Here is a 26,557-nt window from a genome sequence, read left to right on the forward strand (position 1 = left end):
AGAGCCATAGCATGCATTGCTGCATAGCCTAACAGTTCCCTCCCAAATATGCACTGGAACTGTGAAATAATCAAAAGAAAACTCAGAAGAACTTTTGATAAAATATATCTGATTATTTACTCACCTGTTCCCACTACCCTCACTTTATTGTGAACCATAGGCCTTCAGGCAATACAATCAAAAGAAAGAAGGAAAAAGGCAATCTTATTTTGCTCTGCGGTTTTGTCTTCTAAATAGTAATGTACATTTTGGCCATACTAATGGGACTGCAGTTTCCTAAAAGCAGCCTCATGTCATAGGCAGAATGCCCTAATACTGCTCTGTATGACGACAAGTAACTTGCAGTAAGCAATGAGATACGGATGGTGCAGAATATCAGTAAACTCAGATAGGTGCTGTTTGAGACTCCCAACACAGCAGATGTGAATTTGGGGAAAGCTCCAATTCAGCAGGGAGTTACCTGGGAAACCTATATGAAGCTGAGATGTGTAAAATTCTTCTGAATTACTGAATTACCTCTACAACACACTTAATTGTAGTGTATGGGCGTGGGAGGGAAGGACAGAATTGACTTTATGAATTCACTGAGAAATATTTAAACCAAAAAGAGAAAACAAATATTTAAAATTTCTTAGGGTAAAGCTTTATGTGATGTTAGGTTATCATTCATATGTAGTTTGTACATGGTACTGCAGTTGAACATATTGCCACAGCTGAATATGCACCTAACTGTTGGGTTCAAGAGAGAGTTCTTTGTTGTTTGCAGAAGACTTTCGATTTTGTCTTTCAGACCATTTCTTTTTAGTTTGAAACAAATCCCGTGGCACACTGGGTCTTCTATTTACACTTTCTCTTTATCAATAGTCTACATCTGTGGCCAACTAGCTATTTGTGAAAGCAGTAGTTGGTGGCGACACTTTCACACTGTACAAACTGAATAACCTTGGTCACACAAGTCATGTAGTCAGTCACTTCCCAAAAGTGATTGAAGTGCAAAAGAGAAAAAGTACACTTCATCTCTTACTGCTCAAAGTAGTTTTTTTCCCCAAACCATATTTTACCGTGAATGTCTTCTGCTTGTACAGCTCAGTATCATTTTTAGTGCAAGTTAACAAGATAGGTTTCACCACTTCTCTGTGTAATTTTCTTTAATAGAATTCCCTTATATGTCATCCTTTATCTCTGGGGCTCAAGGCATTTCAAATGGTGGGCTGTGTCACTGTATATGACTGAAGGATGAAGCTATTCAGCCATGTTACTTGGAAGAATCGTGTTCAAGCTTAGAAGAGTGCCCAAAATTTCTTCTTCCTAGTCTCCTGCCTTCTTTGCAACAACAGCCTGATACTTGGCGCAGAGCTAGGAGTTGCTTTTGAACAGAGATACACTTTTAAGACTAGCACACTGCAGATACTAGACAAGCAGATTTAGGAATGGCATTGCCTGCATGTCTTGAAGAATGCTATTACACTTACTTTCCTTCTCCTGAGCATGTGTCAGTAATAAACAGAAACTGATACTTCTGCCAACATGATGGAATAAGAGCTTACAGCAACATGAAAAAACATATAGCATCATGGAAGTACAACTCTGTGTGCTATGCTTTCTTTTTAGGTTTCAATGATTTGAAATGTTGACATGTTTTGTTTTTTTTCTTTTTTGCCATACACAGAACAGTGTGTACAGCTCTCTGGGGAAGAGTCCCCCATGATTAATACAGCAGTAACAGCTTGTTCATGGATGAAGCACATCTCTACATAGTAGAAAGCTCAAAATCTGTGTTGACCTTAATGAGGATGCCATGAACACAGGCTCAATAGGCTTCCATGCAATTAGGTCTTTGAGCCATTTCTTCCCATCATTCTGCCCCAAAACTGCTGTAGATCAGTTGCTGTGTTTTCAGGTCTGATGGGTCATATTAAACAAAGATGTGCAGGATGGCAGGGAGAGGAGAGAAGCAGCCCATGGTATTAGAAGGATATTTAATACAGCATTGGAGAGAACACCCTCAATGAAGAGATCTAGATGCCACCAATGAACGGCAGCACTTTACCCATACGTGTAACAATCAGATAGTATTGTGTGATATATACTTTTCTTTGTTTTCTAGTTGGAATGAAATGCATGTTTCCCCTATGTATTCTTTTACGTTATTGTAGCTGTTTTAGGATTCAAAAAGTCTATTTGTTTTCTTTCTTTGCTCAGGGGATGCTGATGGAGAGCTAATAGCCAAACTCTGTGGTCAGGCTGCACCATCAGTGCCGCTAGTAATAGCTGCCCCCCGGATTTGGGTACACTTTATAAGCGATGAAAACGCAGAAGATAAAGGATTCTGGGCCCACTACACATTTGAAGGTAAACGGCTCGAAAGACTATTGGCCTTGATGACTGAGGCACTGCTGGGGAATGCTGGCATTCATTTGGTGACACTACAAATTCATACAGCGGGATCAGCTCTCAAAAAGGTCCCCAGAAGTTACACAGTTCCTGCCACTATTTATATCCATCTAAAGCAAACATATGCTAGCAATTAACTTTCAGATTTATTTTCTGTCTCTCTGTTCCCATTCCCTGAACCACATTTGAGTTTTTGCAATGCACTGCAACACTCAGAACAGCTGGTTGCTCTTGGGAATAGGGATGTAGCAGGTAACACCAGCCAAGTTTGACTTACTTCAAACCGGCTCCAGACTGCCAGCATGGCTGAGATGCAGTCTGCTGCTCGAACCTTTGCACTCATTTTGAAATCCACTTAGAGCCATATCAGAGCAAATTACACCACTTTGCCATTTACAGGCCAGCACAACTATTCTTCCTGTCACAGCTGAATTTAGCCTTGGTGCTTATCTAGACACATCAACAACTTTTTCACTTAATTGTGTTGGTCCAAGAATGGCACCAGTTTGCTTAGGAGTCGGAGATATATGAATGGAAGATATGGCAGAAGAAGCAGCTGTACATGTTAACTGGCAAAGGTCTTGCAGAGCTACATTAAGAGACAGAAAAAAAATATGAACTCTCAAGGTCACTTCATCTGTTTACTCAGTAATTCAATGTCAAGGATTTTAAGACTTGGACTTTCCCTGATAATTTTTTCATTCTTGCCTATATCAGTCCAACTTAAATACATTTTAGTACTGTTTCAAGCTGAATAATACTCCAGCTATTTGCTTGTGGTGTTCAGTTCCTAAAGTGTATCGAATTACATTTTTTTTTTCTTCAGCTTGTGGTGGTATACAGTCAGGTGAAAGGGGAGTTATCTCGAGTCCTAACTACCCAGAGCCATACAGCAACCTGAATCACTGCTCCTGGCTGTTGGAAGCCCCTGAAGGTGCAACCATCACTGTGAGTAAAAAATGCCATGATTTTGTGTGCAGCTGGAAACGTGAAAAGCATCCTCTGAATCTTGAGGAAGAGGTTCAAAACAATTTGGAAAATAAGAAATGGGAAAGAATTAAAAATCTCCCCATCAGCCTTATCTAAGGAAGAGGGAGAAACAAAGATAAAGCAACCAACCTAGATTGTGCTTTTTGGAAAATAGAAAGATCCCTATCTAATTTAACCTCAAGCCATAACAATGATTTCTACTTTAAAAGGATGACTTTCTCTGTATAAGAAAATTAAAATAACTCATGTTATTAGATGCACATGGATATTCTCACTATCATGAGAATAACCTGAGGCATGATGTTTTTGCATTTCTGCAAAATAGTTACAAGACACTGGAAAGTTACTTCTGGGTCTTAATGGCAAGTCTAGAAGATAATATGATTGCTTGTACAACTTACATCAATGAGGCAGCACCCTTATATCCTAATAACTAAAAATGAGCTGCCTGAGGTGCCACTTCCTTGAGCCACACTGCTGAGAGAACAATCAGAGCACCTTTAAAGCAGTGCTAAACTTCACTTACTGAATTATTTGACGGATCCTTTGGAAAACAACTCTAGATAGTGATATTTGAGGTCTAGGCAAAAAAAAAAATAAATAAATCTGGAAGACAATTTTGTAAAAACGCATTGCAGATTTTCACTATTTTCCCCGTCATGTTTTCTTTATTTACAACTACAAAGGAATTTCTTTGAAGTGCAAATCCATAGTCCTAATTGTTCTGTTGCATGATATTTTGATAACCGAATAGGTATTTGCTTATTTATAGGGAATACAGGAAGATCTTAGTAGAACACAAAAGTTCTGTTTAATCCACAAATTTCTTTAAAGCAGAACTAATCTTAAATTTCTGTTTTCAAAAGACAGAGTAGCAGCCCCCTCCGTGAAGGCAGACTAATCTTTTCTGTTATAAGCTATCAGTTTCAGTTGCTGGTAAAGTTCCAAACTTAAACCATTTAAGCTAAATTTGTATTTGGTCTTTGCCTCAGGTAGAGCTTTTTTGGAAAAGAATAGCCATAAAAGTTACTGGAAGACATATTATGTATTTGCTAAACTTTTCCACAAAGATCCCAATCCTGGAACTGGGAAAAAACAGAAAAACAAACAAACAAAAAAACCACACTAATTGGAAGAGGGCCAGGCAGTCATGAATGTACATCAGTATTGCAACATCAACAAATCCAGGAGTCTACTGGATTGGCAATCTAAATCTGTGAACTGGAAATCCCACCTGTGGTCATATCACCCCAAGGACAAATATTATCAGTGTGGGAAGGAGATAGGGGCAGTAGCTGCCTCTCCAGCCCAGTCTATTTGTGTGATGCATTCAGGCCCACAGGAACCAACCATGCAAATGTTTCTCTCAGATTTAATAGCAACTAACATTATTTTTAGCAACTGTTAAGTATTCTGATGCAAAATAATACGAGAAAAAAAAATCCTTATCTTCCTGCTTTCATAGCTACTTGTGCTTCCATAACAAGAAGCCGTGAGAGAGCAGGAGTTCAGTTCAACACTTGTGCATATTCAAGACAGTTCTGAACCACATTCAACTTCAACCATATGGTTAAATCCCAGTATTGCCAATTTTGAACCCAAGTGTTTCTCTTTCATTTCTGCCTTGGTGCTAAGTAGCTGTTGTTACTTACAGCAGCAAGACTCCATGCAACACTTGCAGGAAAGGAAAGTGAAGTCAGGGTCAGACCTCTGATCATACCCAAAAATCACTGTGCTAGGATGGCTATGGGATTTGACTGGAATTGTTCTAACCCCTCCACCCATGTGGCTGGTGCTAGGCCCTAAATGTTGCTTTTGTGTGTTTCAGCTTACTTTTACGGCCTTCCATGTTGAAAATCATTCACTTTGTAAGTGGGACTCTGTTACTATCCTGAATGGTGGCTCTCCTGGCTCTCCTGCCGTAGGAAAATATTGTGGAAACACGTCCCCTGGGACCATTCGGTCTGGTTCCAACAAGTTAGTTGTTATCTTTAACTCTGACCATTCAATTCAAGGAGGTGGCTTTTATGCCACGTGGACAGCAGAATCTCTAGGTAAGAGAAAAACTATTCTGTTTTGTCTGGTCTAACACAGCAGTACATCATATCTACCCAGCACTTTCCAACTAGAAAATGAAACAGGATTCTTCCTCTTTATATTCCAGAACAAAGTTTATATTCCAGAACAAAAGGAATACCTGTCAATATCTTCAGCATTCCTGAGAGAAGCCAGTACTATAAGAGTCAATATTAAACCAGTGTTGTCTGATCTCACACAATGAAATAAAATTTGGAAAGATTTTGTACTTTTTAAGCCTTCTACACACAGTTCTTGATGTCTGTAAATTGATACCATGCTCATTATCTTCCCAGCAGTGGTATCTATTGTCAGTAACTATGAGAGATTTAATTTCTCAAATATTTGTTTCTCAGTTTGATTTGATTTAAACACCTAAAACTAGGAAGAAGTGAGCTGCAAAATGGAGGGCCAGACAGAGTTTCTCAAAGAGCACCTGTGACTCAGCAACCTTAAGACTTTTCTACTTTAGTGAAGATGTTGGTACCCTTTTGAAGGTGGTATGCATACAGGACTGAATTACATTGAACTACATTTCAAGGTGCTGCCTTCTCTGTTGAAATTATCATCTCTTTGGATAAAAAAAAATAATAATTAAGGTAGTTCACCATCTACACACTGTCCTTGAGGAGGTGGCTAACTGCAAGTCTAAATTTGTGGGCTGGTGGTGGGGCAGAATTCATGGCATCACCCTACTTCAGCACAGAGCAGGCAGTGCATCCACCAGCGTCACCTCCAGCTGTAATCCTTCTGGCTGGTGGTGAGCAGCTTTCCATCAGTTAATTATCTAGCAGCAGACACAGCCAATTAAAATGCCTGAACTGAATATTTGTAACTTCCTGGTGTGAGAGAGTGTCTTAAATGTATTGATTGTTCGTGCTTGCATGAATATAGACTGTCACCTAAGCAAGTTTTGACACTTTTCCACTGGGATTTCATTTAAAAGGAGGGCCACTCTTCAATGATGTAATAGGCACTGGCATACACATACCATGTGCATAGTTGGTATTCTCTCCGAGATTTCCAAATTTCCAAGATTTCTTTCTCTCTCTCTCTCTCTTTCTCTTTTTTTTTTTTTTTTTTTAATTTTAATTTTTTTAAACATACTTTGTTTCCTTCCCTTAGCTTTCTTCTCATTTGTCCACTAGGAATCTGGGGGCTTACATTTTACATGTGTGAGCAAAACATATCCTGCTAAACACAATTGCCACTTATCTAATACAAAAGAATGAAAAATAAAATATTTTAAAGCTAATACATATTTTTTAATTAATGGGAAAAAAGTAGATTATAAAGCTTTTTTTTTTTTTTTTTGTCTTTATTCATGCTTTTACTATATAATCTCTGAAATAATAATGGGTTGCTTGTACTGTACGCATAGCTCTAGTAAATTATTCTTGGCAGCGTATTTGCAAGCATGTTTCAAATTAACTCAGCTTATTACGTATAAGAACATGAGCTGCCACAGAGACATGACCAGCCATTCCCCTTTATAAATGAATCTGTTAACAATTTTTAAAGGTATGTTTTTTAGCCCTCTCCATAATCCTACTGAGATCCACAGGGCTGCCTGGGCTGGGGAGAAGTCACTATTTTGCTCTGGGTGAACGGATGTAGCTTGAGTAGATTCACATGTTGAACTGCAATATTCACATTTTGTGGAGTGAGAAAATGAAGAATTCAGCAGTATATTTTTTTTTCCCCCAGGGTACTTTTATGAATGGCTGTCAGTCATGGTGTTCATGCTGTGTTGTGCAGGAGGGAACCCTCATAGTCTCAGGAGAAGCTCCTCATTAATGCTTACCCTTTATGTGAACAATACCCACATCTCAGGGTATTATATGCCACGTCAGGGGCATATTGATGGACCAGAGCAAAAGGGTATAAAATGGCAAGGAGAAAGAATTTGTGAAGAAAAGAAAGTGAGAGAAAGTGCAAGGAGAGACCTTTTCTGGGGTGTAGTACTCTCCCTGCTGCAGGGTAGGGAGAAGGGAAATTAATCAAAAGATGGGTATGAATGGGTGCTGGGGCTTCTGCTCTCTCAGTCTCAGAGCCTCAGAAGTAAGTGGCTATTCAAAGCTAAGTTCTCTGAGAGCACCAACATGAAATATTTGAGCATTTCTCCCATCCATTGCTCATTTTTCCAGGATGTGGTGGAATCCTTCATTCAGATAGCGGTATGATCAAGTCTCCTCATTGGCCTCAAAACTTTCCTGTGAACAGCAGATGCATGTGGACCATCATTACGCATGAAAGCAAACACTTGGAGATGAACTTCCACAATAACTTCCAGATCCCAGATAGTGATGGAAGCTGCCAGAGCAGTTATGTGAAGGTAAAATGATTGTTGGCATGAGATCAGCAGCGCAGTGCTGTAAGACGTCATCATTCCAGAATTTTGTTTTACAATCGTGTCATGGTTAAGATGTCAAGACAAAAAAAAAAAATAAAAAAAAAAAAATCAGTTAATTTACAGTGGAGTCCTTGTACCAATACAGTCAATTTCCTGTATGCTTTGAGAACAGGCTTGTATATGTTTTTAATTTTTAGCAGCACTTGGGGTTCCACCTCCAGCAGGGACCCTTCTCCTTACACACTGCCCCCAAAAAGACAAATATGAGAAATGTACATCTGATTCAGAAACAGGAAATAATGAGAAAACTTACTGCAGTGAAAAGACCTTTTCAATTATTCTGATGAGTAATAATGCAGGAATGTGACACTATACTTCTAAAAAACTTCTAAGCTGTCCAAATTGTTCTAATCCTTATTTATTATTATTATTATTATTATTTCAAACAACAAAGATTGCATTTTATCTTTCATAGGTTGTTAAGAGCCACTTGTTTTCAAAGCAATAGGATGGAGTGGACATGCTTTGAATTTTTCACACTGTTACTTTTTTCTCAGGCATTTGACATGCGTTCACAGTGTTTTTGTGCACATTTTCTCCACAGCAGTACAACTCCCACTTGCAATAAAGGGCAAACATAATTTGACAACATGTAGGAAGACTTGAGCAGCTTTACATCTGATCTACAGCTAGTAACTTACAAACTTCACTTGCACTCATTTTTGAAGGTTGTAGAAAAAAAAAAAAAAAGAAAAAAGAACAGATTTCACTTTTCATAGCCCGCTCCACTGATTAACTGCTGTAATATATTACAATAAAGTTTTGGTAGTATAAAAGTCTTAATATTACCCAATAAAGGTGCTTTAAATTCAAATTTCTGAACTGTCCTAAATAGCTTGGGCAAAACTATATCAATCGGAGATTTTGTCCTTAGAGACAAACCTGCAATTTTTGGTAATGCTCACCTCCATTTCTGAATGTCCCATTTGAGGTGTACGAAGGTGTCTGGATATGCAAAAGTGCTGAACAGGGGTAAGTTTCTCACGATCGCTCCAAGCAGAGCAGCTAAAAAAGAGAAATCCCAAATCAATAGTGACTTTGCAAAATCTTGAACAGGCCATGGACTGCTCGTATTAATCCTGTGAGCATCCGTTGCCTATCACACCTGGCCAGATGAATGAGGGTATTCATATGCTTACACTTACAGACTAACCCTTGGCTAACCCTTTCTATAGGATCATCTCTTAGAGCAATCAGAATTTCATATGGTTGTTTTAGTTCCAGTCATACTTATTTCAAACACACTAACCTAAAAATGAAATGTTATTTATTTTTCATATATTTTTGGTATACAAGACAATCAAAAAGCATTAGAACACATTGATGAAAAAAAAATATATTATTACAGTAAATCCCTTTTGCTTTTTTTTTTCTTAAAGCATAAGTTTCAAATCCTTGGTAATAAACATCCTGATTCAGGAAATGATTTAAGCACTCAAACATCAAACATTTATGCCTGTGCTTCATTTTATGTGCGTGACAAAATTCAGTGCTTAAACTGTGAACCTCAAGTACATGTTTAAATAATTACGTGAAGTGGGTTTCACCTGAACAACTAAAACATGCATGTGCTTCTTGAATGCACAGTTTGATTGAATTGAAACTGGCTACTGATACAGTTGAAATAATATTTTTTTTAAATAATATTTTTTATAAATTTTTTTGAATACTGAATTTCTAACCCTTTCCATCATTTGATACTTGTCATTGAACATTGAATCCAACATAACAAAACCTGGAATCATTTTTGACTAGCAACACTAGATATTAAGGATAAGGATCCAGATCTTCTGGTGTTTCTAAATTACCTTTGTTTTTTATTGACTTATGAATAACACAAGGATTGCATAATTCATTGTTTATACTGATATTCATACTCATAGAGAGTGTGGAAATAAGTTAGCAGAGACAAAATGGAGGTAGGATGTGCATAAAATATTTTTCTCTAGTTCCTGGGACTTGATGTAAGTTGGTCCTGCCGTCAGCAAGGGTTGGAGCAAATGGCATCCAGATACCCTTCAGAGATCATTGGCAGCCCAAATTATTCTATGATTCACTCCTTGGAGAAGACTTTTTGTCTCCACTGACTGTAAAGTGATCAAAGAGTGAATAGCTCTAATGTAGACAACTAAGTTTCAGTGAGAGATGAAAGACCTTAAGTCTATTGGAAGAACAACTAACTGTATATGGAATTTGTGGTAATGGGTTCCCACAGGCTACATGGGCTTTGAAAGCACTAAACCGTTTCCAATCTGGCCTTGTCAGGTGTGGAGAGGAAACGATGAAGAAGAAGGAGCTTTGTTAACCACAGGATGTGGAAGTTCAGCTCCTGCCCCTGTTGTTGCTCCAAGCAATGTGATAACTACAGTTTTTCAGTCTCAGGATGCTCCCGGGCATGGTTTCTCTGCATCTTTCATAAGCAGTAAGTGGTATAAAATCTTCCATTTTGGATTAGTTTGGTCTGTATGAGCAAGTCAGACCTCAGTCCAACAAGGTGTTGAAGCCTCTGCCCAGGTTTCAAACACAAGAATTCCCTTACTGAACACAACAGCAGCACTGTGTGCCCCAGTTTTGGGACTCACTGAAAATCCTCCATGCTGCTCTAACTTTGTAGTTATTCTTAGCCATCTTTGCCTTTTCAGTGTGCTGAAAATAAATAAATAGGCTTTAAGTGGTAAGATTTTTTTTTCTCTTTAATGGGTGTACTTGGAAGCAAAAGCCATAATCTTCTTTAAAAAGGAAAAAGGATCTGGTCTTCATTTAGAAATGTATCTCTAGTCTTTTCAAAGCACACTATGGCAATTTCTCCAGTGTATGGTGTAGCCCATGCTCTTCACATAAACTGCTCTCAGGAGGAGAAATGACTTCTCAACATCTGTTCAGGCTTTTGCTTTGCTTTGTTGTATTTGCATTTCACATAGTTCAAGTGGCATTTCTTGGGTGGGCTGGTGGGCCTCTCATCACTTTCCCCATGGTTTGTGCTTTGTGAGGGTCATACCTACTGGAAGTGTAGGAGGTAATACCCAATTGCCAATTGCCACTGGCTGTTTAGTTTGTGTTTGTTTCTCTCTCTCTCTCTCTCTCTTTTTTTTTTTTTTTTTTTTTTTTTTTTTTTTTTTTAGGATGCTGCCAGAAGGAAGCATTTTCTTATTTTCTTTTTGCCTGATTCAGAGTAAAACAATGAGAAATTAAATTCTTAATGGAAGACGCTATGGAAATATACAGAGTCCTAAACTGAAATGGCTTTTGTTTTTATAATGTCTGCACTAACACTGTCAGTAACAACTAACAGTGAAGTGCAACCTCCTAGTGCAGTCAATCAATCACAGGCTTCATAGGCCTGTTTCTATACTTGCACCAATATTTTGCTGCATCCTGTGCTCTTTTATCTTAAGCCTGTAGCTACAGGTTTAATATAATATTTAAAATAATAATAATAATTCTTAGTAAAATAAAACCATAGGCTTAACGTAAAGAGAAACCCCTGATGACATGTTGTAGAAGTTGATTGGATCAGAGTGAGCTCCATGAAAATGAACAAACAACATGGTGTGCTTGAGTAGTTCTAGGTGGCAAACCTGGCCTGTCTCTGTGTACAGCAAACCAGCCCAGAGATGGCCCTGCTACAGGCTGGATCCTTCTGGCCATCAGCCCTGAAGCAAGAATGCTGCCACTTGGGCTAACACAGGCAGTGCCTCAAATAAATGAGGCAACATTGCTGATGTGCCCGCTCACCCACAGCCAGTTAAGCTACATTTGTGTGTACCCAGGGCCTGTGAAATGTGCAGCTTCCAAACCCATAAGAACAGCAGTGCTGTGTCCTTCTGGTGTGAGTTGGCTGAGGGACTACGGTCTGGTCTTATTCATGACCCACAAAGACACTATGTGAAGCTGAAAGTGCTGTAAGCAGGAAGGCTGTGTGTTTCCCAAAACCACTACTATATGCTTGTGTAAGACCTGCTTCTGCCATCATGATCTGTATTGCTCTCCCTGGCTTTTTGACCAGCCTCTGAGTGAGAGATGAGGACCTTGCATACATTGTTGGGTTTGCCACTGCAAATGGAAATGAGCTGATCACCTGGATTTTAACAATGTCTTATTTATTTCTGTTTGCAGGATGTGGAAGAAATTTCACCAGCCCTGAAGGTCTTATTGTCTCTCCTAACTACCCTGGTCAGTACGACAACAACTTGAACTGCAGTTACATCATAGATCAGGGACAACAGTCACTCGTGATCCTAGAGTTTCAGACTTTCCACTTGGAAGGTAACCAGTTCTTTATAATTTCAGTATGTGCCATGAATGTAACTTCTTACTTGAAAACATTTAAGTCTTCTGTCATCGAAAATGGTTGATGGTTTACTTTGCTGGTCCATTCTAAAAACTATTTACTGGCAAACGTCTACAGAGAGAGTGTGCATGGGGTCAGTTTTGTGTCCGTGAAGGCCTCCAGAACAATGAAGGGAGAGTATCTCACGTGTTGAGGAGCATCTTGCAGTAATGAAGCTGGGAATTTGCCAGATGGTTAGAGTATAGGAGGGACTGTGGCCAATTTGTGTGTTTGTTCCTGCCTTTTTTTTTTTTTTTTTTTTTTTTTTAAACTATTGATTCTTATAATCTTTTTGATCTTAGGCCAGTTTTGCTTTTCAGTGCATCTGTTTCCATAACTGATAAAATGGATATAAATACACTTGGGTGTTATATAAGAATGCAAAAACATCTGAAAGTGAAATTAGGTGAAAGACTACAGTATCTGAAAAACTGTGAAAGTTGTTACCCTGTACTTTACCATGAACAAAATTCTCTCTGGAGATTTTCAGTGTTGTTACCATTTAGCCAATAAATAATAGATATAATATGTGGCCTTATTGGTGCAGACAGTTAAACTTTCCAGACTTTGACAGGGTCAAATTTTCATGAATGGAGATGTCATTAAAAAAGAAAAAAAAGGAATCATTATGTTCAAACTATTTGGGTGACATCATATGTTTTGAGGATCTCTTAATTTGGTTCCTTTGAAGTCACCTTGACAAAGAGATTTTAGAGTAATTTGTTACTGAGCAGGGATGCATAATTTGATTTTTTCTTCAGATCAAATCACAAAGAAATAGGTTTTCTTTATTTTCATTTTAAGTTTTTGAACTGTTTTGATTTCAAAGGTATTGTAGCCCAAACTTAATTTAGGTTTTAGAAAAATATTTCATTATATTACGATATTATCTGAAGCACAACTTGAAATGCAAACCACAAAAATTACATAATTTGTTCATATAGAAGGCAATATTATTCAGCAGACACACTAAAACATTAGGTTGAATCAGATGATGCTTATTTTGACATCTGTATCATTAAATTACTAATCTGTATTCTGTCTGTACATGCAGTTAATTTATAAATGGACTTAAGCTTTCATTAGTAAAATGGTTAAACCAAAGAGGCAAGTGATACAGACATGATAATAAGCATAGACCTAAAAAATATTAAAGGTATTCTATTTCTTGTAGTGCAGTTTGCCTCTTTATTGTTATTGGCTTCCGTAGACTACACAAAACAGAAGTTTTTAGTGCCATGAAAGACCAAACTTTGGTTATCAGCTAAAGGATAGCTGGTTATAAAAGAGGAAGCATAACACTTTCCAGTAGTTATTAATCTTTTTCAGAAAGTCTTTAAAGATTGCCCCATAACAAAGAGAAATTACATGGGTTTAAATGGGAAAAAATATTGAAACCACCATCTTGCAAACTACCATGCAGAAGTGAAAATGTATTCTATTCATCAGTCTCACTGAATCTGTTTAGCACATGTGCCTCAGGGTTTTCAGCATGAACTCCCTTAGTTCTTTTGCAAAGGCAGGACAATATTTGACAGCATCTGTTAAAACCATTTCCAGTTATTCTATATGCAAGGAAGCATTGCACCTGCTTACATTGTGGCTGAGTGTGGCCTTTAAAATCTTCACCATACTAGTACAGATGTTCTGGATTGGGTTTTTAAAGTTTAGCTACATTTCCAATTAACATAATTTACTACCTATTTGACCTCTGAAAAGAAATCCAATTGTTTTTTTCATGGTTGTTTAGTAATGAAATGAAGTATCTAAAATAATGCCTATAAGGCATACATATCTCATTGACTTAACTGGTTGAGATATCATTTCCAGAAAGTTAGAAGGCAGAAAGTAATTGGCTATAGTGCAGTGACACATTGCTACACGATTGAATGACTTTGCGGTTAGTCACAGATTTCTGCTGTAGAGTTGTTATGTTTTCAGTTATGGTGAGATGCCTGTTCTGATTATAAAGAACAACTCCAAATGAGGCTGCTAACCCACAGCAGTGATACTATGTAAGTATCTGGGACCAAATTAACATGACATGCATGTACCTCATATGTATTATTCACTAGATATAGCAAGTAACGACTCAGAACAAGAGCAAACTGGAGGAAACCGTATTTGTTGATTTTGTGATCAAAATTTAATCTAAATTGTCTGCTTCCTGGTAGGTAGGAAATTTATTTTTGTCTGACATTGATGCCCTGAAAATAGACATCTATTTTAGATTTATCACCTAGATTTATCTTCTCACTTACTGAAGTGCAAAAGATAGTGCTTTAAACTCAAGGACAAATGTGTTGTACAGGTGGATTGAATTGCCTTCCGAAGGCCCCTCTTTACCCGCTGACTATTACAGGAAGCCATAAACAGTCAAGATTTAGTCAGCAAAACATAGGCAAGATTAACCCTGTGAAATGAGTTTGACTTAGTCTCTGTGATTTCCTAGCAGCCTGAAAAATGTCCTTTCCTGCACCAAAAAACATGGTTACAGAATATCTCTCTTAATTTCCTACTTTGCGAAGCTGCACAGGTTGCTCTTTGCTTCTGAATCTCCTACGCTGTTGTGTTATTTTACAAAGAACCAAACAGATGGAAGTGAATTTGTTTTTTCAGTCTCGTTTCTGTGACAGTGATCAACATTGTCGTACATCTGTCCTTACTCCTTGGATCAAAGGTTTATGCAAATTTAACATATTAGAATTAGTCATAAAACTTTATCTATATTTAGTCATATCTAGGAAATAATTAATCACATCCTTCTGTTGTTTGTAGTCATTGTTTGGATGAAATTCCCTATAAATGTAGCTCCAACATAGGTAGTGTATTATTAAATGGCTGTGATATTCTTCTGGTACAAGATTCAACCAAGTCTGAGTTCCAAATGTTGGAAAATTAGGAGAAATGGATATGGGCCTCCTCCAATATCTGCTTTTAGAATTCTGTAGTATTTACACTCTGTCCATACAAAGCAACAGCACTGTGTTGATACCATGTCAACCTGAAAAAATGTTTTAATAACTTTTTTTTTTTTTAAATGCAAATGTAGTTTTGCAATCTAGATAGGGTCACAGCTTCACTGTAGAGTCATCTGTATCTGCTCTCTCAGTTGTTACTAGGCAATTCTGAAAAACATTTTGCAATAGATTATTTTGAAAAATACATATATAAAATATATATATATGAAAGACATAGATAAAAGACACGTAATTCCGTGCTTTCAAAATAGCATCTTGTGCTATGTAGGTGATTAATATATTATAGGAGTATACATCTATGTTAATGATTCTCCTACATCAGTAATTAATATTTGTATTACCATAAATCCCAGATGCTACAGTTGTCAACCAAACCCTCATTATTTTAAGTTTTGTGAACATTAAATAGAAAGAAGGGTTCTGCCCCAACACAAAATGAAACACAATCTATGACTATAGACAGAAAAATGGGAAGTAGGCATTGTTATTAGTAATCAGAAAATTAGGCGCCTAAATGCGGTCAAGGTCTTATTGCTGGTATCATATCAAAGAAATTATTTTTTGCAGAATAATGAGGTTGGTCTGAACATTTTACTAATAAATTCCTGCTAAATGGAAAGGAGAGAACGCAATGTCATATTTCAAAATGTAAGGACAATTGAAGCTGTTATCATGCGACCTTTGATTGCAAGAGTCAATGTATCAGTGCTGAGAGGTACCAAGAGATGATAAATAGAGAGGAGATAGACAATAAAAAGGCCTTGATGCAAATAAGTGCAGAAATTTAAAGAGAGAGGGACATATTCGCAACATCAGGCCAAGTAATTGGTCTCTGCAGTAGTATTTGGAAGAAATATTGTCAAGGCTAGTGAGCAAATGGTACAGTAGCCATGCTGGAAAATCACTGTTTCTTGGGTGAGAGTCACAGGCATGCAGGAGGGTAGGAAAGAGTGTATCTTTATGATAATAACTGGATGAATAACTTGACAATATTTACATCTAACCTGGATGTGAAGACCAAGAGAGATCCAAATCATACATGTCGATCTAATCAGGCCAGGCAAAGTGATAAGGCTGTCCAGAAAGAAGATGCCAGAGAAGTCTAGGAGAGAAAAAAAGCTCTGCTATTGATGGTTCTGTTCAGAGACAAAACCAAAAACACACAAACAAACAAACAAAAAAATAGTATGAACAGAAAGAGGCCTGGAGGAGGGAAGAAGACCTTTGTGGTTATAAACATAGAACCAGTAGTTTTATCCGCCCTTGTAAATGAGATTATACAGAACTAATGTGGAGATAAAGAGAGGACAACAGGAGAGAAGATGCCTTATTGAATTCTCATGGATGTATTACAAAAGAGAATACAGTAATACCAGAAGGATGAACAAAAACTCTTAGTAGGCAAGGTTTTATGAAGAAGAACAGAGCTGGCTATGCGGAAAATGCCTGTCAGCTCAGAGAGGATGTGGGTCTGACATCTGGCTAAGAAAAGATCTCTGGAGACTCATGAAAACAGTTCCATTGTAATGCAAGGGGCAGAAATTGGACTAGAAATTATCTAAGATAGAATTAGAGGAAATGAACCACAGAGAAGTATTGCTAATGATGTGCTGAGTATGTTCAGAGGCTGAGAGTATGAGATGAGGAGATAGGATAAAGGAATCTGAGGGTGGGAAATTTACAGAATAATGCATTTTAGTATGATAAGAAATTAAGAAAAAGTGTGAGCAAGAGTATAGAGAACAGGATAAAGATCAAACAATCACCAGGCCCACCAGGATTCAGAGGTCATAAGTGATATTGGCCCAAATAAGGATAATTCAAAGCCAGAAATTAAGTCTTTTGCCTGCAATCCTGTGTCAACCATTTTATTCTTTCCAGTGGTGCTTTGCTTTGCTGAGAAATCCATTTCTCATCATGCCTTTCTCCAAAATGTTTTCAGAAAGAGATCTGAGTTCCTTTCTCAAATCTTTCCCATTCTTAAATTCTGCTTGTCTCTATTTCATTTTTTTTACATTTCTTCATATTTTAAAATTGATTATGTTTTTAATTATATCTCATTATCAAGTGTTCTCATAGTAGGGCAAGATGTGGAGAACATTTTTACTTACTTTGTAATTGATGATGTAATCAACTTTCTGATACAGCTGGTTATTTTTATCTTAGTAACTCTTATCAGAGACAGACTAGTGCCATGTAACACTTTTGGTATAATTCTAAAGCACATTAGAATACACGGTCTTCATTGAGAGCAGAAAGGATTTTTGAATTAAAATTCCAGAGACCATGTACAATACATCTTCCTGCTTGCATCACTCTGTCATTACTGTGAAACAAAATGATCATTCCTGTCTTCTTGTTCAATAGAAGTCATCCTGTTTTTTACAGTGCTTGGACAATCTGCAGGAATCACTCCTCTGCAGCAGTAGGCACAGTGTTTCCTGATAAACTTAGATAATTCCTGATTAATCCTTTGCAGTTAAAATAACCGCCCCATTGCTGCTAATAGATCACTAAACATGACAACTTTACTTCAATAAACACATGACAACCCAGCTTCCATTATGCTTGCAAATGATGAAGCAAAAAGTAAGAAAACTCCCAGGGTGCGTTGAATGAGACCAATCCAATGCTTTATAGACAAGGTCTCTTTGCCTTTTTCTCCCTCAGTTTTTCCATATCTTAAAAAAAGACATTTGCTTTCTCAGAAAGCAAATGAGATCTTGAGATCCTGGAATTTAAAGTAATATAAAATTTAATTCTTATCCTGTGTGAGGCCTGTGTACTTGCAGCTCAATAAGTCGCAAGAAAAATATGTTGCTAACACTTCTGTATTATGTATCCATGCAGTCCCAGCACTCTTGAGCAGAATCTGTCTTTATGATGGAGTAAGCATCTTCAGAGGGACCAGGGTTACCGCACACCCTGTCATCACGCTCTGTGGTAACGAGCTACCTGACACAGTCAGTGTCTTTGGACCTATGCTGCTCAACTTCTACACTGACTCACACATTACAGGCTTTGGATTCCAGGCAAGATACAGAACAATTGGTAAGTAGCCAGTGCCCTGTGTTTGGTTGGTGGAGCTATTCAAGCTGGATGATGGTTCAGTGTAGAAAACACTATGCCTTATGAAAAGGAATATGAACTATTTTGGCAGTTTTGTCTCTGTCTGTCTCTCTCTCTCTCTCTTTTTTTTTTTGTTTGTTTGTTTGTTTTTTTTTTTGTTAGTAACATTTAAGTAGAGTTAATGTGAAGTTCATTTAAAATATTCTATAGCATACAGGAGGCTGGCTTGATTCTCAGTTCTACTAATACTACATTATACAATGTGTCAACCAGAAAAGGATCTCTAAATTGAGCCATCTATATGCCCCAACTTGATGATCCTGTTACAGTGCCAGTTATTAATGTAAACAATAATTGCAATCTAGATATATTTATCTTTTTGAAGAACTTTTTTCACCAAACCTTTTTGTCTTTCACATGAGATCTCTGTTTTTTTTTTTTAAACAAATGTGTATTAGGAAAAAAAATCCATCTGAGTTTAGTATTTACATCTGCACAAATATAAATATCACAAAAGATTAAATTTATTTTGAAAACAATTAGTAATATTTTCTAAGTTTAATTTGAAGAGACACTACTTTGATTTTTGAAAGTCATTTCATTTTCTAACTGCAGAGAAAAGGATGAGCTCTTAACTGTGGTATTTCCCTTAATATGTTCCTCATGTTTAAAGCCACAACAAAAACCATAAGGTTAAATACTTTATACAAAATGAAGGGCCTGATACAGCTAAGAGAGAGAGAATGGCAGTGAAAGATGACAATGTGCTGTTATTCATGGAAAAAGACCTTCACAGCACACTAAAGTCAGTTGCTGCTATCTGACTTGTGACTTCTGACATTTGAGAAATATGACTGCCGCCTTATTAGCTTGTTGCTGTATACAAAGCAGATTCTGGCAATTAACATTCCTCTTCCCTCTGGTTGTATTGTTTGTTGGGAAAAAAAATGGAAAAGGCTTCCCCCTCCTAGTGTAGAATAATGCTGATTCTTTATCCTCCCGGCTCCTGTCCTTTATCTGCCAATGCTGCAGGCTGCCAGCCGGAGCGCGGCCAAGGAACCAGGGGCTGTGCATCCAGCAGCACCCTGTATGGGACCGCCTTTGTTAAGATGGTGGCCTGGGCAATGGCATGTCCTTTAAAACATGAAAAGCTGTGTGTGTGTGTGGCTTTGAGCTATTTATCAACAGGATGCAGGGAAGCCTTTTTTTATTATTATTATTATTTTTCCAAGTTAAGATTATAAAATAAAGGCTGAAGCTAACAATGGAGATTAGAGTTGGTTTTATATTGGTTTTTGTTCCCTCAAGCACTGAGGCTGGGAACAAACATTATCCCACATCCTGGCCTCATCAGCATCCATGGTGTGAAACCCTGAGAAGCCAAGCGGTGCCCCCAGTCCGCATCTGCAGAGTTCGACTTGCTCCTCAGGCAGACAGCAGGCATGCAGCTGGCAAGCCCCAGCACAAGGCGAGGTGGGGAACAGTCCCCAGGTTTAGTGACACCCGGAGACTCCTCTCTGCCTTTCTGCACAGAACAGATGGTATGGTGACACCCCAGCCCTTCAGGGAGGTGGAAGGATAATGAGACTGCCTACAGTTATTCCAGAAAAGGCAGGGGTAAAGCATCGTGTGCAATTGTGGCTGCTTCTTTGTCACTGCCAACGCTTCAGAGGCTTCTGTGGGGCCAGGATTTGAATGAGGGAATTTCATTGCCTCTGTATCAGCTACATTTCTCTTCAGAAGCTACAATGGGTGCAGAGCTCCTCCACACATACCTGGCTTACCCTGCTGCATGGGGCACCTCCCCAACCCACTGCTCCCTGGTCCTATTGCAGCATGCTTGGAATTGGGCTCAGTCTTCAGCTGCTCAAACATAGTCATTGCTATTTAGTATGGACTAACAGTTACCTTGATACTGACTCTAGTCTTCTGCTAGAGAGCCTGACTTGATAGATATCTCTGCATTTCACATTTCTAGGCGTGACAGCAAAGACCACCCTTAATTTGTCAAAGGCTTTTCCTTGCTTATGGCTAAAAGAGGACTAACAGAAGCTCCTTTAAGAACTGTGAAAATTAGGACCAAGCTGGTATTCAGACATTGATCGCTTTTTCCTGTTTCCCCTACAGCTTGCGGTGGCACTTTCAATGGCTCTGTTGGCGTTCTCAGCAGCCCGGCCCATTCAGTTCTAGACTATCACAACAACATGAACTGCTCATACTACATCACAGTTGGAAACGACAAAGCAGTGGCCCTCAAGTATGTAACCAAAGTTTAGCTTGGCATCGAGGGGACAAGGTGGTCTCTGATTTCAATTAAAACCAGTAATTATTGACAATTTTCTCTCTGTCTTTCATTTTCCAAGGAGAAAGCTGAACTAAAATGAGAAATGGCCACTGAAGCCACCACCTTTATCAGGATCCCTTACATCTTTCTCTGTAATTTGTTATGTGCAAAAGCATCATCATAACTGTAGCTTCTTGCTTTGGTTAGCAAGAGGATTAAGAAAGTGTAGAAATACAGCACATGTACTTAGTTATATTCTGCCAGCCTTTAGCAGTTACAAGCTTGTGGTGAGTTTATATATGAAAAAAACTAATTCTATTAGAAGGCTGATACTCACAGCCCCAGTAATAATACCCAGCCAGAAAAAGTATACTTTTGAGTGGTGTCCTGCCTAAAATAGAGATGGGCTGCCACAAAATGTTGCTACTGAGAAATTATGACAGGTGCATTCTGCTGTCAGATATATGCTGACTGTGAATTCAGAGACAATTAAGCAGTAGACCCAGCTGGCCTGCACCCTGAGCCTTCATTTTACATGCCTCTCACATGCTCAAGGAAATTGCAGGGTAAGCAATTTGCAGAAGTGACAGGGTATATTTGCACGGGGGAGATCTGCTTCTTCACAAAACGCCGAGGTGCACTGACAGCTTGCCTTGAAGAGGCCCAGTGGGTGAGGGTGATTATTTCTTTGAGGCTGGTTGGCTGCAGCATTTTGCCATGCCGTTAATAGTTCTGCTTGCTTGTTTTCCAAAGAGAAATGTCTTGTGGTACCTGTTTATGCATGGCTTTGATTATTGCTATTACTTGTGCTTTCCTTAAGCCCTAAAAACACATAGCACAGGAGTAGAAATGAAAGTGTGATATCTAATGCTCCAACGTACTTTACAGATTCAACAGCTTCCAGCTTGAAATATCTCCCTCCTGCTACAAAGATTACGTGGCTATATATGATGGCTCAGACACCCATGCTCCTCTTCTTGGGAAATTCTGTGGGTCAGAACTGCCTCCGAATATTAAGAGCTCCAGTAACAAATTGTTCCTGGTGTTTAACACGGACTTCTCTGGATCAGGCAGGGGATGGAAAGCATCGTTCAGGGAGACCTTAGGTAAGAATATTATCAGACTCATAACCCCAACAGTCTGCTGGTAAGTAATTTCCTTTGGTTGCTTTCAGCAGCTTTCAGCTGCTATGGTCTCACTCATTAAAAGTGCTGGAAGCAGAAAAATGTTTCTGAATAAAAGGCAAACACTGTGGGATCCCCTGCATTCCAGACTTGGTTCTGAACTGATTCATTTTACTTTTTGTTAGCTTTTTCCTGCCTTTTAGGAGGCACAAACATTTCTGGGGTGACTGAAGGCACCCAAAGTTATCTCTTTTGGTGAAAATCTGGCAATACTTGAGAACTCTCATTTTTCAATGTTGAAAGGTTGGTTGTGTGCTATAAATGCCTCCTTTTCATCTATCTTTCATTTCCATTTCCTTGAAGTTCATCTCACAACTGTTTAATAATTAAACAGTTAAGATTAGTTAAGATTGAGGTTCCCCCCAGGCACCACTGTGCTAATCGCTGCTGATTTGGGAGATTGGTCAGGTTAGCTGGCCCCCAAGTAAATGGGATCATAGTGAGAAGGCATGGATGTTAAATGTTTTGAATGGACACAAGAGTGAGAGGCAAAGTTTGATTATTTCTCTATAAAAGGTTTAAGCCTACTGGTCTATTCTTAAGATCAAATTTTAAAAGGATTTTTTTACCTTCTTATAACAGCTGAATTGTTTAAGGATGATAAGCAACAAATTATTATTACATGTAAATTGATTTCATGTCATCACTTCTAGTTTCTTGTGTAATTAACTCAATGTTTTTGTGAAAAAACATCTTTTAGAAAGAGGTAATTGTCTGGTTTAAAAAGCTGGCACTCAGACAGTTCAGAATGAAAGGCCTTTGTAGCAGGACAAACATAGTCTTCTGCTGAGTCATTGAATCCCCTCCCAACCCCTAGCCAGCGACTTTCTCATTTGATACAGTCTGAGAAAGTATTTACAGATAAGGAAAATAACTGGTTCTACAGTCTTTGCCAAAAAAAATATTCCCACAGAATGGTCATTACTATTATTAACTCTTCTTTTGCTTGACTCAAAGAAGTTGCTAAAATAATCTTTCAGACCACTCTTGTGGACTCTTATTTCAAGTAACATAGTGTTGCCTCATAGTGTTGCTGTCTATAAACCGTTAGGTATCAGTTGTCTCCACAGCCTGGCTTTGTGCTTCCAGGGTGACATCATAAGGAACTCCCCAAGCTCCTGCTCTTCCTGTTGGCACATTGTCAATTTTTTTTAGCCACTGACTGCTGATTTATTTGCATTACTTGCCAGAGATTCTGCTTAAGCACAAAACAGAACACAAGCCAAGCTGTCCGAATCAATACCATTCATGATTATTTCCCAGAGTGAGGAAAAGACTTTTATTATTAACCTCTGACACCTACCAGTCTAATTTTTGCAGGCTCTCAAGGAAAGGGAGGTTGTGATGTTGCAGGACTTACTCAGGAGCAATGGAGCTGCAAACTGGAAAAAAATAGCCATGTGGAGATGTGGGTTGTGTGACGAATAGTCCTTGGTGATGAGGTACTTAATGTTAGGTCTCTTCTCCTCTGTGGGAAGCAAGCCACAGGGACTAAACCACACAGCCTGTAGGAAAGATCCTGGCAGTCCCATGCTAATATGGGGTGGCCAAAAAGAAGAAAAGTATATTATAATAGGAAAAAATGAGTCACATTCCTATAAAAATGTGCAGTTTGATTTGTCTGAGAAATAGAGCCAGGAAAATTTGTGACACATCTTTGTACTATGAGGTCTGAGATTCTGCTTCAAATGAAAGCAAATAAAACCATGAAGATCGAAGAGCCTGTTGTTCTAAATGCTGCTTTACAGAAGCTCCCTCATCTCTGTCAAAAGATAAAACCCGTGTGGTTTTGTCAGAGTACAAATGCAATCAGATGACAATTAATAATGATAAATCTCTTGGATAAGGAAGATGGTATCTGCAGAGACAAAACAAGCCTCATTCTCTCTTGGATGACAATGAGCACATTATTCTGCAGTTACCCTAGAGAAGCACAACAGGATAACGTAATTATTGCACTCTGCTTAATGTTGTGAGTGACCCTGATTATGTATTGGAAAGATGCAAGCAGAAACAGTAAACCCATTTGTAGCAAACCGAACTATTTCCTTTCTTCGCAAGCTCTTCCAGTTTCTTTTGTGATCAGGCTTCTCTCAAGGGTACTGCCAAAATCCAGGGCTAAGCAGTGTTCATCTCTTGGAAATTTTACTACTGGGGAGTCAATCTGATAGCCACTGCAGCGGGAGGAAAGACAGAAGATGAAACAGGAAACTCAAAGAATCGTAGCAAGACCTACAGTAACCAGGCATTCAAAGAGTTAAACCCTGACATTTGTGTAGAAAAAAAAATCCCAGCTTTAATTAAAGCAGTATGTTTGCACCACTGCTCCTTCACCCACTAGAATATTGAAGGCCCCCCACTATTCAGAAAAGGGAAACTAACAGAAAGTATGAAATCGTGTTAATTTGGCTATGTGGCAATATATCGCCTTTTCTCTCAAATGTCTTGTCATACCAATATACTTTCACCATGCCACTCCATATGCTGTGCAATGTATTGCTGAATGCACATTGCACAACCAGCATTCTTTGCCATAAGTGACTCTGTGACATGGGGCATTTGACGCTGGGCGCTATATGGCCCTCGGTGCAATTTTAGGGGTCTGTAGTCATAGAATCGTAGTTTTCACCTTCCCTGCTGCTAAGTTCAGATGCTTACCAGCCCCACTTCATGCTCTCCAGCTGAACTGGTGAACTGGGCTGACTGGAGGATCCCAGCCTGCTGCCAGTGTTAGATTTGTGGAAGGAAAGGCTCCTTCTCTTACCACTGACCTTTTCTCTGCCTTTGTTTACAGTCTGTAAAAGGAGAATTATACCTCCTTTCTACCGTGAGCGTGTGCTCCTCCAGGCAATCAATAAAAGGATAAGAAGAGATAAATCAATACCAGCTCAAGGCATTTGGTTACATGAGATGTCTCTGTGAAGGAAGAAGAGCTAAGATCTCTCCCCGAAGGACAAGGTCTGCATGTACGGAGCTTGTGACTTGGCCAAAGATCTCCTGATTATTCTGATTATTTCTCCAGCTCTAAGGGGAGACCTGATCTTTTCAGCTAACCTTGGCTGGCAGGGTCAGAGCCTGCACATACCTCTGCCACATGTGCCATGGCAGTGGGGACTTTGTGCTTTGGTGATAAATAGAGCTTCAGCCAAGTCCCATCTAGCAGGAGGGTGACCCTCTCACCCCAACTGGCGATCCCTCCAAGGCTTATGATACCAAGGCTGAGAAGACATATAAGGATTTTTTTTTCTCATTTTTAAAGAGTCAGCAACCCACTTTCGGGAGATGTATCTGTGACCTTATTAACAGCACATCATTTCAGCTTGGCAGCTCTCCGTGCTTGTGTACGTAGCCCCATTGTCTCAGTAATGAAAAATATGTCACATTCTGAGCCATAAGAGAATGGTCTAAGGGGTTTCTGAAAGGCAGCTCTGCTCACTGAGGCTGTCTGAGGAAGCCCCAGGAACTTTCAAGAAGCAAAGTGTTAGACATGGTTAGATAAATGGGCTGGGTCAGAAAGCTCTTCCTGAGCTTTCTTCACACAGGCAAAAGGAAAACGGAGATGGGACTGGTGGGGAAGGTATGATGGAGGTCAGGAATATTGCCTGCTTTTCTCTGCAGCCCTAAATCCTGCTTGACTTCAAGCTCGAGCCAGCTCCTCCCCCTCCCTTTTTTATGCTATCCCTTGGGAGCATGCAGGAAAAGTTCATGTTTAAATTTTGTGAAAAAGCAGTACGGTGTACTGCATCAATACCAATGTCACCACTTGTTTGCATTACCTTGGGGCTTATGAGCTTGTGGGCCATGATTCTGCTGCACTAGGCATTGCAGGGGCAGAATAAAGCAACAATTTGCTGTCAGAAAGAGCTTATGATTTAAACACAAGACAAGTTAAAACAGATGGATATAGACAGGCAAGAAGAATAGGGTGACAACAATGAGAAAACTAGTGTTGTAGGCTCTAGGGCAAAAGAAATGCCTCCAAACCCCTTGGCAACCATTAGGCTGTTAAAAAGCAAAAGAGTCCTTAAATACCCCATCCTCTGAAAGGAAGACTGGGAGCCTGCTCTTAGTCTCATTGTCCTCAGTTTGCCTATTTTTTCCCTCAAGGGTCCCTCAGTCCTTCTTATTCAAATGAGTATTTCTAAATATTAATCATTTTACACAGAAAAAAAACAAATATCACAAGCCTGTAGAGTGTAGAAGAAAAATGGTTGGAAAAATAAATTCTCATTTCATATACTAGAAAAATGCATTAATAGGAAACTTATATGAATTACCTAAAATGCATATTATGGAATTAAGGTGATAATCTATATGCTTTTCTTCCTGACAAAGTGCTCTGCAACTTACCTGATAAATTACCCGGAGATTTCTGTCTTCCTTTATTCTATTAGCTGTGTATTAAATTACTTGTTTCCTGTTCGGAATACAATACACTAAGTGTCTGTCACTAATGGGTTCACTGCTATGCTTACCCCTAGTGAAATTAAAGTGTACTTTAAAAAAAGAATCCAGGAGATTTTTCACAGCATTTTTATGCTATTTTATTCTATCAACAAGAACAACAAAATCTTAATATAGGACTAAGTCCAATTCTGCCTTGCAAACTGAAATTTTGGCTTACTCTTTGTTCAGTTTCTAGATGCAGATTTCCAGCAATGTTCAGTCATTTTATTTGTGTTGTTCAGAATCAGTGAAAAACAGTTGTGAATGGGTAATGAAAGGTGTAAAATACTGGTTTGGTCATTTGCTGCATAGGTGGGGGTTAGGTGTTCTTTTGTGAGTCAGCACTAGCAGTAATTCATGGCACTGCTCTAGGTAAATAATGTTGGCACC

At 38.7% G+C, this 26,557-nt stretch overlaps 1 protein-coding gene across 1 annotated transcript in view; it reads left to right on the top strand.

Moving 5' to 3' along the window:
• Window positions 1-26,557, top strand: part of CUBN (cubilin) — a gene marked incomplete at both ends in the record, with an annotated part of 140,600 nt that overhangs the window by 103,003 nt on the left and 11,040 nt on the right. The window contains 9 exons of the mRNA XM_084282794.1: window positions 2,203-2,352; window positions 3,221-3,342; window positions 5,213-5,438; window positions 7,608-7,795; window positions 10,139-10,295; window positions 11,990-12,139; window positions 18,035-18,235; window positions 20,381-20,510; window positions 21,426-21,643. Of these exons, the coding sequence (XP_084138920.1) occupies window positions 2,203-2,352; window positions 3,221-3,342; window positions 5,213-5,438; window positions 7,608-7,795; window positions 10,139-10,295; window positions 11,990-12,139; window positions 18,035-18,235; window positions 20,381-20,510; window positions 21,426-21,643 (1,542 nt within the window). The remainder of the gene's footprint in view (window positions 1-2,202; window positions 2,353-3,220; window positions 3,343-5,212; window positions 5,439-7,607; window positions 7,796-10,138; window positions 10,296-11,989; window positions 12,140-18,034; window positions 18,236-20,380; window positions 20,511-21,425; window positions 21,644-26,557) is intronic.

Source organism: Netta rufina, assembly GCF_964035555.1.
Source record: "Netta rufina genome assembly, chromosome: 2".
Taxonomy (NCBI): Eukaryota; Metazoa; Chordata; class Aves; order Anseriformes; family Anatidae; genus Netta; species Netta rufina.